This window comes from Nomascus leucogenys, chromosome 9, assembly GCF_006542625.1.
Source record: "Nomascus leucogenys isolate Asia chromosome 9, Asia_NLE_v1, whole genome shotgun sequence".
Taxonomy (NCBI): domain Eukaryota; kingdom Metazoa; phylum Chordata; class Mammalia; order Primates; family Hylobatidae; genus Nomascus; species Nomascus leucogenys.
Window position 1 is genome coordinate 59,116,267 of NC_044389.1, and position 19,909 is coordinate 59,136,175.

Genomic DNA, 19,909 nt, shown 5'->3' on the forward strand with positions numbered 1-19,909 from the left:
CAGCTGCTCGGGAGGCTGAGGCAGGAAAATGTCCTGAACCCAGGAGGCAGAGCTTGCAGTGAGCCGAGATCACGCCACTGCACTCCAGCCCGGGCGACAGAGTAAGACTCTGTTTCAAAAAAAAAAAAAAAAGCCCATGAATTATTTGATACTTTTTCAAAATGTGGTGTCTAATTCCCTCCACTCAAGTGTAGTTAGTGACTATAGTTAGTGGGCTGTACTTAGTGACTTGCTTCTAATGAAGACAATGTGGGAAAGGTGATGATGCCTGATTTCTGAGTCCCAATCACATCAGGTGAAATTGTGGCTTCCTTCTTGTTCTCACTTGGATCATCTGCTCTGGGAGTGTCTAGCTGCCATGTTGTGAGGACACTAAATTTGTCTATGGAGAGGTCCACATAGCAAGGAACTAAAGCCTTCTTCTAGCAGCCATGGGGCAAGCCATCTAGGAAGTGGATCCTCCAGTCCCTAGTAAGTCTTCAGACGAGACTGCAACCCCTGCTGACATCCTCACTGTAGTCTTACGAGAGGTCCTGAGCCAGAACCACAAAGTTGCTCGTGAATTCTTGAATCACAAAAACCACTATAATGTTTGTTGTTTTAAGCCATTAAGCTTAAGATTTATTTGTTAAGCAGTAATAGGTAACTAATATAGATTTTGTTACCTGGAAGTGGAGTGCTGCTATAACGAGAACCTAAAGTGTGGGAGGGAGAAGAACTGGGTAGTGGGGTGGAAGCTGGAAAATTTTGAGAAGAGTGTTAGTAAAAGCTTCAAGGGCCTTAAAAACACTGTTAGTAGAAGCCTTTGAGGAGGTGACAGCTTATAGGAAAATGAGGTAATGTTATTGGAAAGTCGGAGAAACAGTCTCCTTGTTATGAAATAGCAAAAAGTTTAGCCCACATGGAATGTAGAAAAGGCAGCTGATGGGCTGGATGATCTAAAGAAGGAGATTTTCATACAGAATGTTGAAGATACTGCCTGGTTTTCATTTGCTGCTTACAGCAAAATGCAAGAAGAAATAGATAAACTAAAGCAGGACAGCTTAAAAAGAGGAACCAGGATTTTATGGTTTTGAAATGTCTAGCCTCTTGGATAGCAGATAATGTTTAAATTAAGGAATGGTTTGAGGCAAAGACAAAATCCAGGACATTGCCAGGAAAACATGGTCTAAAGAAGAATCCAAGGACATAAGGATGTAACTGTTAAATCCTTTGTTAAGACCGCAGAAAGATAAAAGGTGGTGCCTCAGCATACTGTTCAACTAGACAGAAGGCTCCCTAAAATTTTCTTAAGTGTGCTACAGTTTCTTTTGATCAAACAAATAAAGCTTCTAAGAAGCTGAAGATGTTGTTCTTCACCAGAAGCCCATGGTAGAGAAGGGCTTATCTTGAACTGATTTGTAGATTTGGCTTTTGAAAAATGGTGTGGACCCAATAAGAGTCACAGGAAATCTGTAAAGTTTTTCAAAGAATTGTATTGGCATAAAAACTGCCAGCTTGGACTAAAAGGGACAAAGACAGTATGAAATGAAAAGAGGCCTCTGGATCTCCATAGTTCTACTGGCAGAAAGCAGACTGAGAGAACTTCTCAGCTACACATATGTGCTTCCGTTATAGAACAGATGACTCAGAGGACATAACCAAGAAAATGGAAACAAAGGCCATGGAGAATTATTCCTAGTTGAACAAAGTTCTAATTGAGGACCTTCTACAATTTCCTTGGCTGCTTCACAGAATTGCCATGGAGCAGTGCCTCCTGTATGCCTCTATTTTCTCCTATTTTTGGAATATGATTGTATATGGTGATTATACTGTGTCTGTTCTACCATTATATGTTGGGTGGTGTTACAGGGGGTGGGGATGGGAGGGATAGGCATATACCTTTCTGTCTTCAGATTTAAAGGAAATGCATTAGAATAATTGTACTTAGGAAGTACATCTAAGCAGTTTCATCTGTACCTGGGCCTGATTTAGATTCTAACATTCTGGATTCCAAGCTGATGCTGTAAAGGGGTTATGGGAGGATTTTGTAAGGGTGGGGCTGTGGGGGTAAGTATATTTTGCATATGAAAAGAATGTAAATAATTCGTGGCTAGAGGACAGATTGGTCTTGTCTTAAAATATGTTCACAAATTCTGTGATACTCTTTCCTTCAAAAGATGAAGCTTGTCCAGGACCAGATGGATTCACAGCCGAATTCTACCAGAGGTACAAAGAGGAGCTGGTACCATTCCTTCTGAAACTATTCCAATCAATAGAAAAAGAGGGAATCCTCCCTAACTCATTTTATGAGGCCAGCATCATCCTGATACCAAAGCTTGGCAGAGACACAACCAAAAAAGAGAGTTTTAGACCAATATCCTTGATGAACATCGATGCAAAAATCCTCAATAAAGTACTGGCAAACTGAATCCGCAGCACATCAAAAAGCTTATCCACCATGATCAAGTGGGCTTCATCCCTGGGATGCAAGGCTGGTTCAACATACACAAATCAATAAATTTAATCCAACCTATAAACAGAACCAAAGACAAAAACCACATGATTATCTCAATAGATGTAGAAAAGGCCTTTGACAAAGTTCAACAACTCTTCATGCTAAAAACTCTCAATAAATTAGGTATTGATGGGATGTATCTCAAAATAATAAGAGCTATCTATGACAAACCCACAGCCAATATCATACTGAATGGGCAAAAACTGGAAGCATTCCCTTTGAAAACTGGCACAAGACAGGGATGCCCTCTCTCACCACTCCTATTCAACATGGTGTTGGAAGTTCTGGCCAGTGCAATCAGGCAGGAGAAGGAAATAAAGGGTATTCAATTAGGAAAAGAGGAAGTCAAATTGTCCCTGTTTGCAGATCATAACTGTATATCTAGAAAACCCATTATCTCAGCCCAAAATCTCCTCAAGCTGATAAGCAACTTCAGCAAAGTCTCAGGATATAAAATCAATGTACCAAAATCACAAGCATTCTTGTACACCAATAACAGACAAACAGAGAGCCAAATCATGAGTGAACTCCCTTTCACAATTGCTTCAAAGAGAATAAAATACCTAGAAACCCAACTTACAAGGGATGTGAAGGACCTCTTCAAGAACTACAAACCACTGCTTAATGAAATAAAAGAGGATACAAACAAATGGAAGAACATTCCATGCTCATGGATAGGAAGAATCAATATCGTGAAAATGGCCATACTGCCCAAGGTAATTTATAGTTTCAATGCCATCCCCATCAAGCTACCAATGACTTTCTTCTCAGAATTGGAAAAAACTACTTTAAAGTTCATATGGAACCAAAAAAGAGCCCGCATCGCCAAGTCAATCCTAAGCCAAAAGAACAAAGCTGGAGGCATCATACTACCTGACTTCAAACTATACTACAAGGCTACAGTAACCAAAACAGCATGGTACTGGTACCACAACAGAGACATAGACCAATGGAATAGAACAGAGCCCTCAGAAATAATGCTGCCTATCTACAACTATCTGATCTTTGACAAACCTGACAAAAACAAGAAATGGGGAAAGGATTCCCTATTTAATAAATGGTGCTGGGAAAACTGGCTAGCCATATGTAGAAAGCTGAAACTGGATCCCTTCCTTACACCTTATACAAAAATTAATTCAAGATGGATTATAGACTTAAATGTTAGACCTAAAACCATAAAAACCCTAGAAGAAAACCTAGGCAATACCATTCAGGACATAGGCATGGGCAAGGACTTCATGTCTAAAACACCAAAAGCAATGGCAACAAAAGCCAAAATTGACAAATGGGATCTCATTAAACTAAAGAGCTTCTGTACAGCAAAACAAACTACCATCAGAGTGAACAGGCAACCTACAGAATGGGAGAAAATTTTTGCAACCTACTCATCTGACAAAGGGCTAATATCCAGAATCTACAGTGAACTCAAAGAAATTTACAAGAAAAAAACAAACAACCTCATCAAAAAGTGGGCAAAGGATATGAACAGACAATTCTCAAAAGAAGACATCTATGCAGCCAAAAAACACATGAAAAAATGCTCATCATCACTGGCCATCAGAGAAATGCAAATCAAAACCACAATGAGATACCATCTCACACCAGTTAGAATGGTGATCATTAAAAAGTCAGGAAACAACAGGTGCTGGAGAGGATGTGGAGAAATAGGAACACTTTTACACTGTTGGTGGGACTGTAAAGTAGTTCAACCACTGTGGAAGTCAGTGTGGCAATTCCTCAGGGATCTAGAACTAGAAATACCATTTGACCCAGACATCCCATTACTGGGTATATACCCAAAGGATTATAAATCACGCTGCTATAAAGACACATGCACATGTATGTTTATAGTGGCACTATGCACAATAGCAAAGACTTGGAACCAACCTAAATGTCCAACAACGATAGACTGGATTAAGAAAACGTGGCACATATACACCATGGAATACTATGCAGCCATAAAAAATGATGAGTTCATGTCCTTTGTAGGGACATGGATGAAACTGGAAACCATCATTCTCGGCAAACTATCACAAGGACAAAAAACCAAACACTGCATGTTCTCACTCATAGGTGGGGATTGAACAATGAGAACACTTGGACACAGGAAGGGGAACATCACACACTGGGGCCTGTTGTGGGGTGGGGGGAGGGGGGAGGGGGGAGGGATAGCATTAGGAGATATACCTAATACTAAATGACGAGTTAATGGGTGCAGCACACCAACATGGTACATGTATACATATGTAACAAACCTGCACGCTGTGCACATGTACCCTAAAACTTAAAGTATAATAAAAAAAAAAAAGATGAAGCTTGATTCTGCTTTTCTTGAGTGTGGGCTGTACTTAGTGGCTTACTTCTAAAGAACAGAATTTAGCAGAAGTAGCAATGTGTGATTCCAAATCTAGACTGTAAAAGGCATTGTGTTCCCTCTTTGCTTTCCCTGAGATCACATGCTCTGGTGCAGATTTTCTCAGCCCAGGCAATATTGATGTTTTGGATAGAATTTTTCTTATTATTCTTTGTTGTGAGGGGCTGTTCTGTGCTTTGTAGAATATTTAGTATCACCTCTGGCCACTACTCACCCAAAATTCCCGGAAGTTGAATTGCTATGTCAAAGGATATATGTACATGCAGCTACACACAGACACACACACACACACACACACACACACACACACTCACATTTTTGTTTATTCTGTCTTGTTCTTTAAGGTTTTTGGATATAGAGTGCTAAGTTGCCTCCAAAAAGGTTGAATTTTTTCCCTATTAAAATATATTGTTTATATTTGAATTTATTTTTATCATTGGTGAACATTTTTAAAAATGAACATTAAAAAATGACTTTGGTCTATTGCATTTCTTTGTGACTTAGTCCAATTTTCTCCTGGGGCATGAGCAACGGTGTGCTCACAGGGCCTGCTTTCACTGTGGACAGAATAGGCAGTATTACACATTCTGGTTAGAAGAGGTGGGGAAGCCCTGTTTTCCCCCATCACCCTCCAAGGTAGGTGTGCAGGGTATAAAATTCTTACATTAGAAATGCATTATTTGCCCACTGTTTAATGGGATTATTAGTTCTTTTGCTGTTGAGTTACTTGTATATTTTGGATATTTGTCTCTTGTTGGATGAATAGTTTACAAATACATAATGAAATCTAAGTTGGCCACAGAATGAAATCTTGTCATTTGCAACAACATAGATGAAACTGGAGGATATTATATTACGTGAAATAAGCCAAGCACAGGAAGACAAATATTGCATGTTCTCATTCATATCTGGGAGCTAAAAAAGTTGACCCCATGGAGGTAGAGGGCAAAATGATAGTTACCAGAGGCAGGGAAGGGTGTGTAGGGGGTGGGGGAGGAATAAAGAGAGGTTGGTTGGTTAATACAGGCAGTTAGATAGAAGGAATTAATCGTAATATTTGACGTCAGAGTAACAAAGTACTATAGATTTCAAAATACCTAGAAGAGAGGACTTGAAATGTTCCCAACACATAGAATGATGGATACTCTAAATACCCTGACTTGATCATTACACATCTGTGCATGTAACAAATACCAGATGTACCCCATAAAAATGTACGAATAGGACGTATCAATGAAAATGCATTCTTTTAGTTTGTCCTCCTTCTAGACTGATTTTAAAATATCAAACAAGTTCACTGTAAGGTACTGGTGACACATCAACTTTCTTTTTGACAAATATTCACAGATAACAATATTTACAGTTCCATGGTTGGGTGGATGGGTGGAATCAGAAAGCAGTTAAAGAATAATACTGAGGCCGGGCGCGGTGGCTCACACCTGTAATCCCAGCACTTTGGGAGGCTGAGGTGGGCGGGTCACAAGGTCAGGAGTTTGAGACCAGCCTGACCAACATGGTGAAACCCCGTCTCTACTAAAACTACAAAAATTAGCCAGGCGTGGTGGCACATGCCTGTAATCCCAGCTACTCAGGAGGCTGAGGCAGGAGAATCAGTTGAACCCAGAAGGCGGAGGTTGCAGTGAGCCGAGATTGTGCCAACCATACTCCAGTGTGGGTGACACAGTGAGACTCTGTCTCACCAAAAAAAAAAAAAAAAAAAAAAAAAGAGTAATACCAAAAAGAGGAAGAAGACAAGAAACGAGATAAAGAGACACCCCAAACTTTGCCCTCATGGTGGCTTTGCTAGATCTGTCCTGGTCTAATCTATCTCATTCTCTCCCAAGAAGATAACTGTCAATGCTTTTAAAAAAATCTCTTGGACATTTACATCCTATATTTTGGTAGTACATGCTAGTGCTTGACCATTCTTGATATTCATTTATTCATTCACTCAATAAATACACATTTTGAGCCTCTACTGTGTAGGACACTAGGCACCCTATAGGTCACTGGGAGAAACCTATAAATTCCATGCCCTTGTGAGCTTACAATTCAGTGAAGGAAACACACCTTTAATCAAAGAAGATAATATGGAGAGTGACATGGGCAATTAATGGGGTGCAGGGATGGAGAATAGCAGGGGCATGCCTGTGGAAGTGAGGTTGAGGGCCAACTTTGGTTGGGGAGGATCTCTCTGAGGAGAAATTTGGCCTACATTCTCTCTAGTAACAGTGTGCACCTGGTGGGAATTGGGAGTCTTTCACTCATGATTACAATTATTTGAATTGTGTGAGGAGCTGGAGTGCATGGCATGGTCCGGCAGGTCTGACTGGAGGAAGCAGAGATTGCCAACGGCACCCATGGGCTCTTCCCTTTTCTGTGTGCTGGGCCTGCTGCCCCTGCCCTGGACTCTCCCTGACTCCACCCTTCAAAACTTGCCTGTTCTCCTCTTCCTTCCTCCCTTGTATTTCCCTCCATTCTTCCTCACTTCCTCTTTAAGACTGCAAGGTTTGAGTTCACCTTACTGCTTAGTATCCTTGCTGCTTACAGTGAGGCCAACAGACCAGTATCAACTGGCAGCTTGTTAGGAAAGCAGAATTCAGACCCCACCCTGGACCTCTTTATTTATTTATTCATTCTCCTTTTATCCCAACTCCTATTCCTATGCTTTTGCCCACCAAAGCCACTTCCTTTAATGTGTTAAGAATTGTCCCTAAATATGCATGTGTCTTTGAAGCCTCAGTAGTGCTATTGTGAGTGTTTATGTATTTTCAACCTGCATAAATATTATTGTACTGTAAGTCATTGTTTCTTGCTTTTCTAGTCACCGTTATGTATTTAAGATTTAATTACGTTATGTGTAGATCTTGTTCATTGTTCTAACTACTGCATAGTATTTCATAGGCATCTATCGCATTTTACTTAGTCATTACCCTATTATGAACAGCCAGGGGCCTTGAACTTGCCGTTGGCCCAAGTAACACTGTATGTCCCTTATAGTTTTGTGCACATTTTCCCCTGGGCCTACATGTTGAGGAGTGGGATTGCACAGCCATTGGCTATGTGCATCCTTAGCTTCACAACACTCTTCCAGAGTGTTTGTACCTGTTGACTCTCCCAACAGCAGCACCACACAACTTCTTTCTAATATTTGTCTCTCTGATGGGTATGAAATGGCATATCATTGTTTTAATTTGCATTTGTCTATCAACGAGTTTAAACATTTTTGTGTCTAATTTTATTCAGCCAAAAATTATCGTGCCTATTATGTTCCAGTCATTGTTCCGGGCACTGAGGAAAGAGCGTCCCTCGTCCATTTTTATATTGGATCTTGCGTCTTTTTCTTGCCAATTTGTACGAGTTCATTACAGAGTTAGGTATTAATCTCTTGTCAGTTTTAGACAACACAAATATCTTCCCCCAGTTTGGCTCTATCTGGTAACTGTTTATGGCACCCTTCATTGACCAGATAGCATCATTTTAATGAAGTCAAAAATTTTTTGGCCTCCTATGTTAGGCAATGTCACATTGCCAGTTTCCTGGATTTTGTTCTATTCATAGTTTTACCATTTACATTTAGGACTTTATTTCATCTGGAGTTCAACATTTATGTGGTACGAAGTAGTAATCCAGCTTTATTTTTCTGTAGATAGTGAGCTAGTTGTCTAACACAGATCTCCCTTTTCTAAAGTTTTAATGACTTAGCATGACTGATGTCAGCCTTGAGTCTATTCTGGAACTAAGATGAGTCAGAGGTTTGCAAACAGTTTCAGTTAGAAAATGTCTCTGTGAAACCTGAAACTGGGCAGCTCCAATGTGACTGCTTTGCAGAGAGGTTGTACTTGTGGTTAATGTTATGAGGCTCCCCAGGAGCCGGAGGTCTGACAGCAATGGACAGGTGCTGAGGGTGATTAAGTGCATTCCCCTAATGGAGAGAGGGGTTGCAGAGAGTTATTACAGATCAAGAACAAGTCTGAAAGTCACCACAAACACTGAAACACTCCCATAAGTGTTCTCTAGTGTCACACATCCAAATTTGCACATTCACTTCTAAAATCTATGCTTTGAAATTTGAACACAGTTTAAGAATCATCAGACTTCAGTGTAGCTAGGGTTTCAGAGCAGGTCCTGGGGGTCAGAACGCCAGGTTCAAATCCTCGCTGAGTCACTCATTAACTGTATGACCTTGGACAGATTACTTCCCTCCAAGCATTCCATTTATAAGGATGAGATAATCTTTATAAAGCACTTAGCCTGCTGCCTGCATATTTTAGTTATTCAATAAACAAAAACAATAAAAAGAAGGCCTATTAGATGATAGCCTTGACATTCCAGGGAATACAAAGATGTCCAAGCTGTGACCAGCAAGGGATTTATGATCTAAAGTGGGGATGAGGCAAACCTCAAAAATACTGATACCATAAGAGAAAACCTGGTGTGATCGAAAGGATCCCATTAGGAATAACAAATCCCAAGGGTTCTAGGCTCTCTGTGCCTGCAACAAAAGGACAAGACCAAATCTCTTTCTTATTATACCTCACTGTGGAGAGGCAACAGGACTCTGCAGAGACAGCTCTTCTGCTGGCCATGTCTTCTCCCAGTGGTCATTATCTACTTTCTCTGCTTTTCTTAAAACTCCAGCCAAATTTTCTTTCTCCCACTCAGCTGATAACCTCACTACTTCCTTTGTGGCATAAAATGTCTCTTATTTTCATTCTTTCCTTTTTTTCCATGCCCTTCTCCTCTCTTTCCTTCATCCAAGGCCAATTCTTCCACTGGCATTCCTGACCCATCTCCCTCTTGTGCCTTATGAAAGTCCCATGAAAAAATATTTCCTCTGCTTCTCATGTCTTCAAGCTCAGTCTCCACCGGCTCTTTCCTGCTCCCAATCGTGCTTAAGTCTCTCTTGGTTTATAGGAACTGCCCTGAGTCCTGGTCTATGTCTTTTCTTTTTTTTTTTTTTTGAGGGGTTGGTGGTGGGGGGTCTCCCTCTGTTGCCCAGATTGGTCTCGAACTGCTGTCCTCAAGAGATCCTCCCACAACAGCCTCCCAAAGCCCTGGGCATCCTATTCTATGCTTAAGCAACCCTTCAATTTCTCTCCAACCTTTTGCCTCCACATTTCTCAAGAGCGATAACTCAATGCTGGACTTTTTATCCCTTCACAACATTTATACCTTAGCATTCTGAAATCCAACTCCCACCCCCACAAACACTCCAGAGCTACTGATGGCCTCTTATGTGCCAAATGCAACCATTTTCCCTTCAGTTCTCTATCAACTTCAGTTCTGCAGAGCAATGTCTCCATTCCCTCTCCCCGCCACCTTCTTGAACTGCTTTTCTTACCTGATTTTGGTTCTTCTTCTTCTCTGGCTCTTCCTTCCCACAGTCTTTAGTCTCTCTGACTTTGCAAACAGAGTTGCTTTTCATTGTTCTGTCCTCATCCCTGTAAGCCAGGATTGAGCAATCTTTTCTTGCATAAGTTTAAAGGAAAAAATATATAATAAAATAAACTTTAAAATATCCATCTATATCTATTCATACTTTATTAAGTAGAATAATATCAATTAGCAAATGGGTTCTACATTATGGCCCATAAAATATAATCTCAAGACAGAATTGCAATATAAATAGCAACGTGGAGGCAACTTCCCAATCTTTCTTCTTGCAGTTGTGCCAAGGGCTCATCCATCCTTCATTTCTCTTTATAACATTAATCTTTATTATGGATTTAATTACCACATCTCTATGCAGAATTTCCAATATCTCCAGCCTTGATCCTCTTCTTAAACTAAAGAAACCCAGTTCCAACTTCCTGCTCGTGCCTCCAATTTAACACATCCCAGCAGAACTCATCATCTTCCTCCTTTGTCCGCACAAATGTGCTTGCCTTTTCTGCCTCCTGATAACACTATCTTCCTAGGCACTCACAGTTTTCTATATGGAGGCAAACATGATTATTTTGCAACTGTATAGTGATAAGCATCGGTATCATCAGTGCGGCAAGAATGTTTTTAGGATATGTGGCTATGAACCTTTAATATAAACATATGACTATGATTGGAGCATTTTTTAAAAGAGCAGCAACACAGAAATCAATGAGCCAACACTTAAGTTTGGAGAAGCCAAAAGGAAGGCCAAATAATGTTCTTTAAAAATGTTGCATTAGCTTCTTGGGATTCCCAAAGAAAAAAGTAAATTAAAAAAAATGTTGCATGATCAATATGATACAATGTAAAAATAATTCTGATGGGTTGAGAAAATAAGTTTTGGTATTATTTTAAATAAATGAATGGAAATTTATGAGAACAATATATATTAAGAGCCTTTTAGGTATTATAAGTGAATAGTGGGGCTTACATCTGAAGGATTTTACAGATTCTCTGGGATTTTATCCCTTAGACAGGAGTCCCCAAAGCTTGGTCTGAAGCCTGTTAGGAAGCAGGCTGCACAGCAGGAGGTGAGTGGTGGGCAAGTGAACATTACTGCCCGAGCTGCACCTCCTATCAGATCAGTAACGCCATTAGACTCTCATAGGAGCACAAACCCTATGTGAACCGCGCATGCAAGGGATCTTTTATTTTTATCAGATTTTTTGAGACGGTCTCCCTCTGTCACCCAGGCTGGAGTGCAGTGGCATGATCATGGCTCACTACAGCCTCCACCTCCCAGGCTTAAGTGATCCTCAGCCTCCTGAGTAGCTGGGACTACAGGCGCCACCGCCTTGCCCAGCTGATTTTTGTATTTTTCCGTAGAGACAGGGTTTTGCTATGCTGCCCAGGCTGGAAGAATCTTATTTTATACAGTGACATTCATTCTCTTAAAAATATAGCTTTACGGTCACTTTTTATTAAACATAAAATGAATTTCAAGGAAGGTAATATCCACGTGGGCTAAAAATGCATATGGAATCTATGTAAGGAAAATGCCAATAATGCTCTAGAGTGAAATTACGTGGGCCTTTTAATTCATTCATTCAACCTGTACTTCTAAGCGCTCACTCTGGAAAGGTTACAGGTGCTAAGAATTCAGCAGAGAACAAAGGACAATCATCCCTGCTGTCATTTACACTCTGAAGGGAGGAAAGAGAAATTAAACCACAGACACACGGATTATAGAGTGTATTAGAAATGATGCCCTAAGTGCTAATGAGAACAATGGAGCAGGGGAAGGATATAGGAAGTAGGATTGTAATTAAAACTGGATTGTCAAGGCAGGGCTGGGCAGGGGAGGGGGTAGTGGGGATGCAGATGACACCTGTGCCAAGACCTGAAGGGGATGAGAGGAAGAGGATGTCTGCAGGAAGGATGACTCTAGGCAAGGAAGCCAGCGTGGTTGAAGGTGGCAAGATGGAGACAAGCGCACAGTGGTCATGGGGAACAGATCCTGTAGGGTCTTAAAGGTTCTTCCGTGTGATCTGGAGCAACTGGAGGGTCTTAAGCAGAGAACTGGAGTGTTTTAACAGGATCACGCTGACTGGTGGTTTGAAAGTGGCCTGTGGGAGCTTGCTGTGTTTTGTTTTGCAGCAATGGGAAGGATGTGGTTGCCACTTCCTGAGATGGGGAAGGTGGGGAGAGTAGTAGGTTTGGGGAGTTAGGTGGGGAGTTCAGGTCTAGATGAGTTGGGTTTGAGATGTCTATTAGACATCCACAAGGAGATGCCCAGTAGGCAGTCTTCGCCCTCACCTCTCCTCTACCCCCTCTCTTATGATTACAGAAGTTGTGGCCTGCATCAAGGCGTGCATCAGCCCTCCAGTAACCCCACTGGCAGAACCTTGCACCCTGTTAAGGGCTACTGTCCATTCGGAGCAAGGGGCACATTAGATAATTTGCCCTACCAGAGAGAGCAATTATAGCAATTACTCCAAGGCAGGTGTTTGGCATCTGTGGCCTTTAGCAGTTGAATGTCGGAGTCCAAGGGAAAGGTGTGAGCTGCAGACATAGGCGTGGGGACCATCATCTTGAAAGTCATCAGATCAGCAGAGGAAAGGATTTACAAATAAATATATATAACACCGAATAGGGTTGTTGTCTTGTGAGGATTAAATTAAATACACACTTAAAACATCTGGAATACAGACAGTGCTTAATAAAGAGCTGCTGTTTTTATTAACAAATTTATCTGTAGGAGCTCGTCCATGGACAACATCCAGTTCACACAGATGGGCGCGCATTTCGCAGCAGCCATACACGCCCAAAGAGGACGAGACTGGATGTGGTTGAGCTGACCGCATCTTTAGATGGATGGTCCTCAGTCCAATCCTTTCTTTTTTTTTTTTTTTTTTTTTTTTGAGACGGAGTCTCGCTGTCGCCCAGGCTGGAGTGCAGTGGCGCGATCTCGGCTCACTGCAGGCTCCGCCCCACGGGGTTCACGCCATTCTCCTGCCTCAGCCTCTCGAGTAGCTGGGACTACAGGCGCCCGCCACCACGCCCGGCTAATTTTTTGTATTTTTAGGAGAGACGGGGTTTCACTGTGTTAGCCAGGATGGTCTCAATCTCCCGACCTCGTGATCCGCCCGCCTCGGCCTCCCAAAGTGCTGGGATTACAGGCGTGAGCCACCGGCGAGGAGGCGGAGGCTTGGGGAGGCTAAGCGCGCTGAGCTGGCGGCGGAGCGGAGCTTCCACTAGGGCTCCCGCACCGCGCCCGCCGTCCTCCGGGCCACCCATCCCACCCGAACGCGCCACCGCTCTAGCCCGCGCGTCACCGACGCCCGCGGCCTCTCCCACCTCTAAGTTCCAGGAAGCTCTCGGCCTCTAGCTGACCGCGTTGCTGCTGAGCTTCCCTGGGGAGGAGGCGCCGAGGTGCCCGGCGCGGGCCGAGGCAGGGCTGGGCCTCGCGGGCAGCAGGCGGGAGAAGGAAGGGCGGTGGGGCAGGTCCCGGCTGCGCGGGGCAGTTGTGCGCACTTGGGTTCTTCACGCGGGACACACGTGGAACGCCGACCCCTGCGCCCCTGGCCGCTGGCAACTGGCAAGGCCGGGAACAGAAAGTGTAGGGACAGAAGAGCGCTAGAGTCTTCCCCGGGAGGGAACCCGGGGCTGCAGCTCAGGGGCGGGGAGCGGGGCGGGGCTGGGAAAGTTGAGTACTGGTCGCGCAGGGCCGGGCTCCGCCGGAGTGCCCGGCGCAGAAACCGTAAAAGGCTGGAGCGGGCGGGGTAGGTGTGGCTCTGCCTGCGTGACCTGAGCCCCGGTCCCAGTCCCTGTCGTCTCCTGCGGCCGCGGCCTCTCAGCCATGGGCGCCGTCTGGTCCGCCCTGCTGGTTGGAGGGGGTCTGGCCGGAGCACTTTTCGTTTGGCTGCTGCGGGGCGGCCCTGGCGACACCGGGAAGGACGGGGATGCGGAGCAGGAGAAAGACGCCCCTCTTGGGGGAGCTGCGATTCCGGGAGGCCATCAGAGTGGCAGCGGCGGACTGAGCCCTGGACCTTCCGGGCAGGAGCTGGTCACCAAACCAGGTATTCTTCCCCCTCGACTCCAGGGCACATCTGCCAGAGCTTTGAGGTTCATTGAGGAAGGGAGGAAAGAGACAAACCCGTCTGGAGCTTTCCTAGGGGCCCATTCCTGCGGACGGGCTCCCCTAAGGGGACTGGGCCGTCCCCACGCCCCTCGGTTTCCCAGGCTGGTTGGTACGCGCAGGCAGGTTTCTTGGCTGGTCCTCCAAGGGCCGCGCCCTTGCCGAGTCCCTCAGCGCCCGCGCCTGAGGTCTTGGTCCTGCCCTCCGGCTGGGATGAGCTCCTCCGCTTGGCGGCGCTTGGTGCAGTGCGGGCGGCTGCAGTGGCGGCGCCCCTTCCTGGCCTTTGGAAAGGAGGGCTTAGGTTTGGGGGATCCTACAAGCCTCTTCGATCTCTGCCCAAGCAGGGACATTTTCTAAGTCCCAATCCTGGTAGTCTCACATCCTCCCATCGCACAGCCCATGAAGAGCTCGCCTCCTGCTATCTGGACGCTTCTTTAGGAAGGCAAAGTTCAGCTTGGACTCTGGCCATGAAGGCTGTGGCTGAGGCCCTGGGGCCGTGCTTTGGTCACCCGTTTCAGCACTGTCGGCAGTACCCCCCACGCTGCCCCAGAATAGGGCCGGATGGTCATCCCTAGGAAGGGACTACTTAAATAGGGGACCCAACCCTGATGAGTAGAATTGACATCTGGGTTTAAATTTCTATATTTTAGAGACCGTTTGCTAAGCAGAGAGCGAACACTGGCAGAAAACCTTACCGTCCAGTGCCCTCCCTTGGCAAGCTGCCCATGCCTGGACAGAAGCCTAATGGTGAAAATGACATCTGTGAACTTTATTTTTAGCCCAGTGGTGTTCATGTGCAGCCATATGAAAATCTGCCCGTGTGACTTTACTGTGATTGGTCTGGGATGCCTAGACAGTTCACTTATCTTTTTTCTGAAGACCAATCTCATGCTTTAGGTTGAAAAGTTTGGAATCCAGAATAATATTTGTTCATTCTCACTTCCAACTCCCATCATCACCGAGGTGGGCAAATCACAAGGTCAGGAGTTCGAGACCAGCCTGGCCAATGTGGTGAAACTCTGTCTCTACTAAAAATACAAAAATTAGCTGGGCGTGGTTGCAGGCGCTGGTAGTCCCAGCTACTTGGAGGCTAAGGCAGGAGAATTGCTTGAACCCGGGAAGCAGAGGTTGCAGTGAGCCGAGATCGTACCACTGCACTCCAGCCTGGGCGACAGAGCGAGACTCCATCTCAAAAAAAAAAAAAAAAAAAAAAAGGGATAAAATGAAACAAGACTCTTGTCCCCATACCACCACCACCCCCACATAAAACCACAGCTGTGCTGATTGTACGTATGATTTGGAGATTTCAATCTTGTAGGGAGCTATTTGGACTACCAATGGCATGGCCAAGAAGGAAACTGCATTTTTAGAGGACTTGGATTTTGTATTTTTAAGAACATTTTTAAAAAAGTGCTTACAATGGAAGGGGGTACAAAACACCGTTTTGTTGAGGAGGTTCCTAATGCATATGGGATTGGCAAGGAGAAATCCTCCGCTTCCCCCAGTTCTCCCTCCACTCCTGCCCAGGGATGCACTACTGTTCTCTGTATCTCCCCAAGGTGACGGCTCCTGCTGATCTGCCCACAGGTCCGAGAGAGCCAATCCCTGCCCTGCACGCCTCGCCTGGGAGTACCAGTGTACTCTTCTGGTTTGTAAGGTAGCCATGCAGCCCTTTGCCCCACAGCCTGGACAACATTCTTTGATGATAGGAGCCAAGCAACTTAACTTGGCTGCATGCCAGTATGGCCTGGACTGTGGAGACTGGGGACCATGACAGGGTTACACGTCTGCCTCTACAGCTTACCACTTCATTTACACTTGTGCTGGCACACTGATACTCCTGGATGTCCCTTTTGTTGTCAGATATACATGTGTATTCTTAGAGCACAGTGTTGGGAGCATACTGGTTAATTAAGTAGTACTTGATTTTAATAGAGGGGGACTTTGTGAATTGCAGATTGATTAGTAGTAAAGCTTTCAGTAACTAAATCTATTTTCACAGCCTGATTTTCTTCTTAAATGAACTACCTGACTCTATTACATTGTTCCTTTGATTTCTTAGAGCATCTTCAAGAAAGCAATGGACATTTGATTTCTAAGACCAAAGACCTTGGAAACCTGCAAGCAGCATCATGGAGATTGCAGAATCCTTCCAGGGAAGTGTGTGACAATTCAAGAGAACATGTTCCTTCTGGACAGTTTCCAGACACAGAAGCTCCAGCTACCTCTGAGACCAGTAACTCTAGGAGTTACTCTGAAGTTTCAAGAAATGAAAGCCTTGAATCTCCTATGGGAGAATGGGGATTCCAAAAAGGACAAGAGATATCTGCTAAAGCAGCTACATGTTTTGCAGAGAAGTTGCCTTCCAGCAACCTGCTCATGAACAGAGCTAAAGAAGAAATGAGCCTCTCTCATTTGAACAGTCAGGACCGGGTTGACCACGAGGAGTGGGAAATGGTGTCTAGGCACTCATCTTGGGGGGATGTTGGTGTGGGTGGCAGTCTTAAGGCTCCAGTGTTAAGCCTTAACCAGGGAATGGACAATGGAAGAAGCACTCTGGTGGAAGCAAGAGGTCAGCAAGTGCATGGGAAAACAGAAAGGGTAGCAGTGATGCCTGCAGGGTCTCAGCAAGTTAGTGTCAGGTTCCAGGTCCATTATGTCACAAGCACTGATGTGCAATTCATTGCAGTAACTGGAGACCATGAGTGTCTTGGGAGATGGAACACTTACATCCCACTCCACTATAACAAGGATGGGTTCTGGTCTCATTCCATTTTCCTGCCTGCAGATACAGTGGTGGAGTGGAAGTTTGTGTTGGTAGAGAATGGGGGAGTTACCCGCTGGGAAGAATGCAGCAACAGATTCCTAGAAACTGGCCATGAGGATAAAGTGGTTCACGCATGGTGGGGGATTCATTGATTCAGTTTGCAAAGTAATGGAGAAGCTGCAGAACAATGTGGAAGAGGCTGAGGTTGTGGAACACACTGAATAAAATAAAGGCAGTGTGACTCCAAATTCAGCCATCTGAATTGTTTCAAATTTGCTAGTGGATTTTGTCTAATATGCAGAAATATAGATGTGTGTGTGTGTGTATATATATGCACACACACACAGATAATGCTTCCAGTGGATGTGAACTTTTTTTCCCTGTGGCACTGATTGACGGACTTGTGCTGATCCATTATTACTTTAGGGCTTGATTCTCTTGGGGAGTGAGTTGGCTAAGCTTCAGGTGTGAACTGTGGTCAGGGAGCAAAAACATTAACCAGCTGCCCAGGGTTCAAGCTTGAGCCTTTAGGTGATCTTTAAACTATGGTAGCAAAATAAGCCTCACTCAAACATAGCTGACTTCCTATTGGTACAGCTTGAAAAGCACTTTTTACTACATACACATTTTATGCTTAAAAAGTTAACATGATACAAAACTGTGATTAGAAAATATCTGGCCTGGATGTGATTAGTAAGGATACAAGATAATGCTCTAAGACTGCCTAATGCTTTTTGTTTGATCTTCATCTGCCAGGTGTGGTTATGTGCCATGAGGGTAGCAAGTATGTCTTTGTCTTAATGATCTAAGGCTGGTGTAGAAACAAGGGGCCTAATGAGAACCACTCATTATGGAAGTCAGTCGAGGGGGCAAGCCCATAAGGAAAGGGAACGTGAGTGGGGTTGGGTGTAGGCTGAATGAGGTGGCCTGAATGACACCTCTTAGAGGACCGTGAAGTACAGGCACGGCCTGACTGCAGGGAGGGACGCACCCATCATTTACCCATGGGAGCATCTGTAGGACCATCTCTCTCCCACTTCTTCTCCCCTCCCCCACTGCATCTGGCCAGATGGACTGTCCTACAGCAATCGTTTCCATCTGTCACCCTCTTCCCTCTCCTTTCATACCAGTCACTATCTTGGGTAACAAATTTATACAGGACAGTGGCATAGAAATACATCGTTGCTCTGAGAATAAGGCAAATATTAACTTTAAATTATTATAACTGAACAAATAATAAAACCTGAATTTTAATATCTTCATTTGATGTCTGAATTATTTGTCTAAATTTTAGTGTCACAATAGCCTAGATGTAAAATAAAATACAAATATTTTCCTCAACTAATAACAGAGACATACAGGAAAGCAAACATCAAAATGTACAGATGACATGAAGATTCTGTTTTTCTCCTCCCTTCGGAGAAAAAGTTGACTATTTATTCTCAAAGTTCACCTTTGACTGGAGGGAAATTCAGCATGCCTGTACTTGAAAATGAATTCTTACATGTTAAAATAACTTATAATAAGTTTAGCATCTATCAGTGAAATAATGTTTAATCCTTTTAAACAGATGGTCTTTGCTGAAAGAATAAACCCAGCTGAAAATAGCATTAGAAAGTGCTTAAAAGAACTATGTTTGACAGTTTTTGGCTTATCGCACTTTTATGTTAAATTCATCTATATTGTTTACAGACTTCATAATGAATTTTATATTGTACCAATAAGCTCTGCAGAAGGCATTCACCATTACTGCACGGAATGCCCAAACATGCCCATGAGGAAAATTAAAGGTAAAACAATTTAAGTAAAAGTCTCTCTAGAATTCTATTACTGGCTATTTTATCACTACCTGGTAAAATTAAAATTAATCTTTCAGTAAAGCCAACTGATCTAAGAGATAAATATTACACTTTATATTTTAAAAATTCACTTAAAATTGGATCTGCTTACAGTTCTAACATTGTCCTTGAGAGCAGAAGCGTGAGGATCTTCTGGTAAGACCATGCATGCCCTACTCCATTTGTTGTCTGCATAGGTTAGGGCTGCTGCTAGCTGCTGTAACAGACACCATCCATTTAAGAAGGCTGCAGCACCAGAGGCCGATTTCTTGATCATGTAACTGTCAGCAGTGAGTCTTCCTGGCAGGAGGGCAGCTCCCCTCCTTGCAGAGATTCAGTTACCCAGACTCCCTTCTGCCCTGTGGCTCTGCCATCCCCTATAATAACCTTCACGTCCTCTGCACCCAGCCCATGGAGGGGGAAATAAAGGTAGGAACAACACTCATGCATGTTAACACTTTGACCTAAAAGTGCCACATATTGCTCTGTCCACATTCTGTTAATGAGAACCCTCAGGCCACACCCATATACAAGGGGAGGCAGGATTGGGAAATAGAGACTCTTGCTGGGCAGCTGTTTCTCAGTGACAATTCCAGGTTATACAACAGAAACATAAGATTTATTTTGGACAGCTAGCCATCTGCCACATTGTCCCTGATGTTTTGACACAACTGATATATTTTTGTATCTGTTCTTCTCTCATTTTATTTGGTTCACATATAAACCCCCTAATTTATTAAAATTTAATTAAAGCAGACTGAATAGATATAATCTAGAAGTTACCAACTTGCTAAAGAGTAACAAAATCATTTTCTTTCTTTACTATTATTAATATGCAAAAAAGGGAAACTTTTGTAAAAGTTTTGACTGGGGGCCCTGATGTTTGGTTGTCTGATTACCCTCACTGATATTGACAGAACAGTGAGTT

At 43.7% G+C, this 19,909-nt stretch overlaps 1 protein-coding gene across 1 annotated transcript; it reads left to right on the forward strand.

The window, feature by feature from the left end:
• Positions 1–13,944: 13,944 nt before the first annotated feature.
• STBD1 (starch binding domain 1) lies at positions 13,945–18,405 on the forward strand. Its single transcript, XM_003265778.3, has 2 exons — positions 13,945–14,317; positions 16,439–18,405. The coding sequence occupies exons 1-2, from the start codon at positions 14,098–14,100 to the stop codon at positions 17,293–17,295; spliced, it is 1,077 nt and encodes a 358-aa protein (XP_003265826.1). The 5' UTR covers positions 13,945–14,097; the 3' UTR covers positions 17,296–18,405.
• The last annotated feature ends 1,504 nt before the right edge of the window (positions 18,406–19,909 follow it).

Bases quoted from the DNA above. Each gene is read 5' to 3' on its own strand.
- STBD1 (XM_003265778.3), top strand. From the start codon at position 14,098: ATGGGCGCCGTCTGGTCCGCCCTGCTGGTTGGAGGGGGTCTGGCCGGA. The intron at 14,318-16,438 runs GTATTCTTCCCC...TTGATTTCTTAG, and splicing joins GGAGCTGGTCACCAAACCAG to AGCATCTTCAAGAAAGCAAT.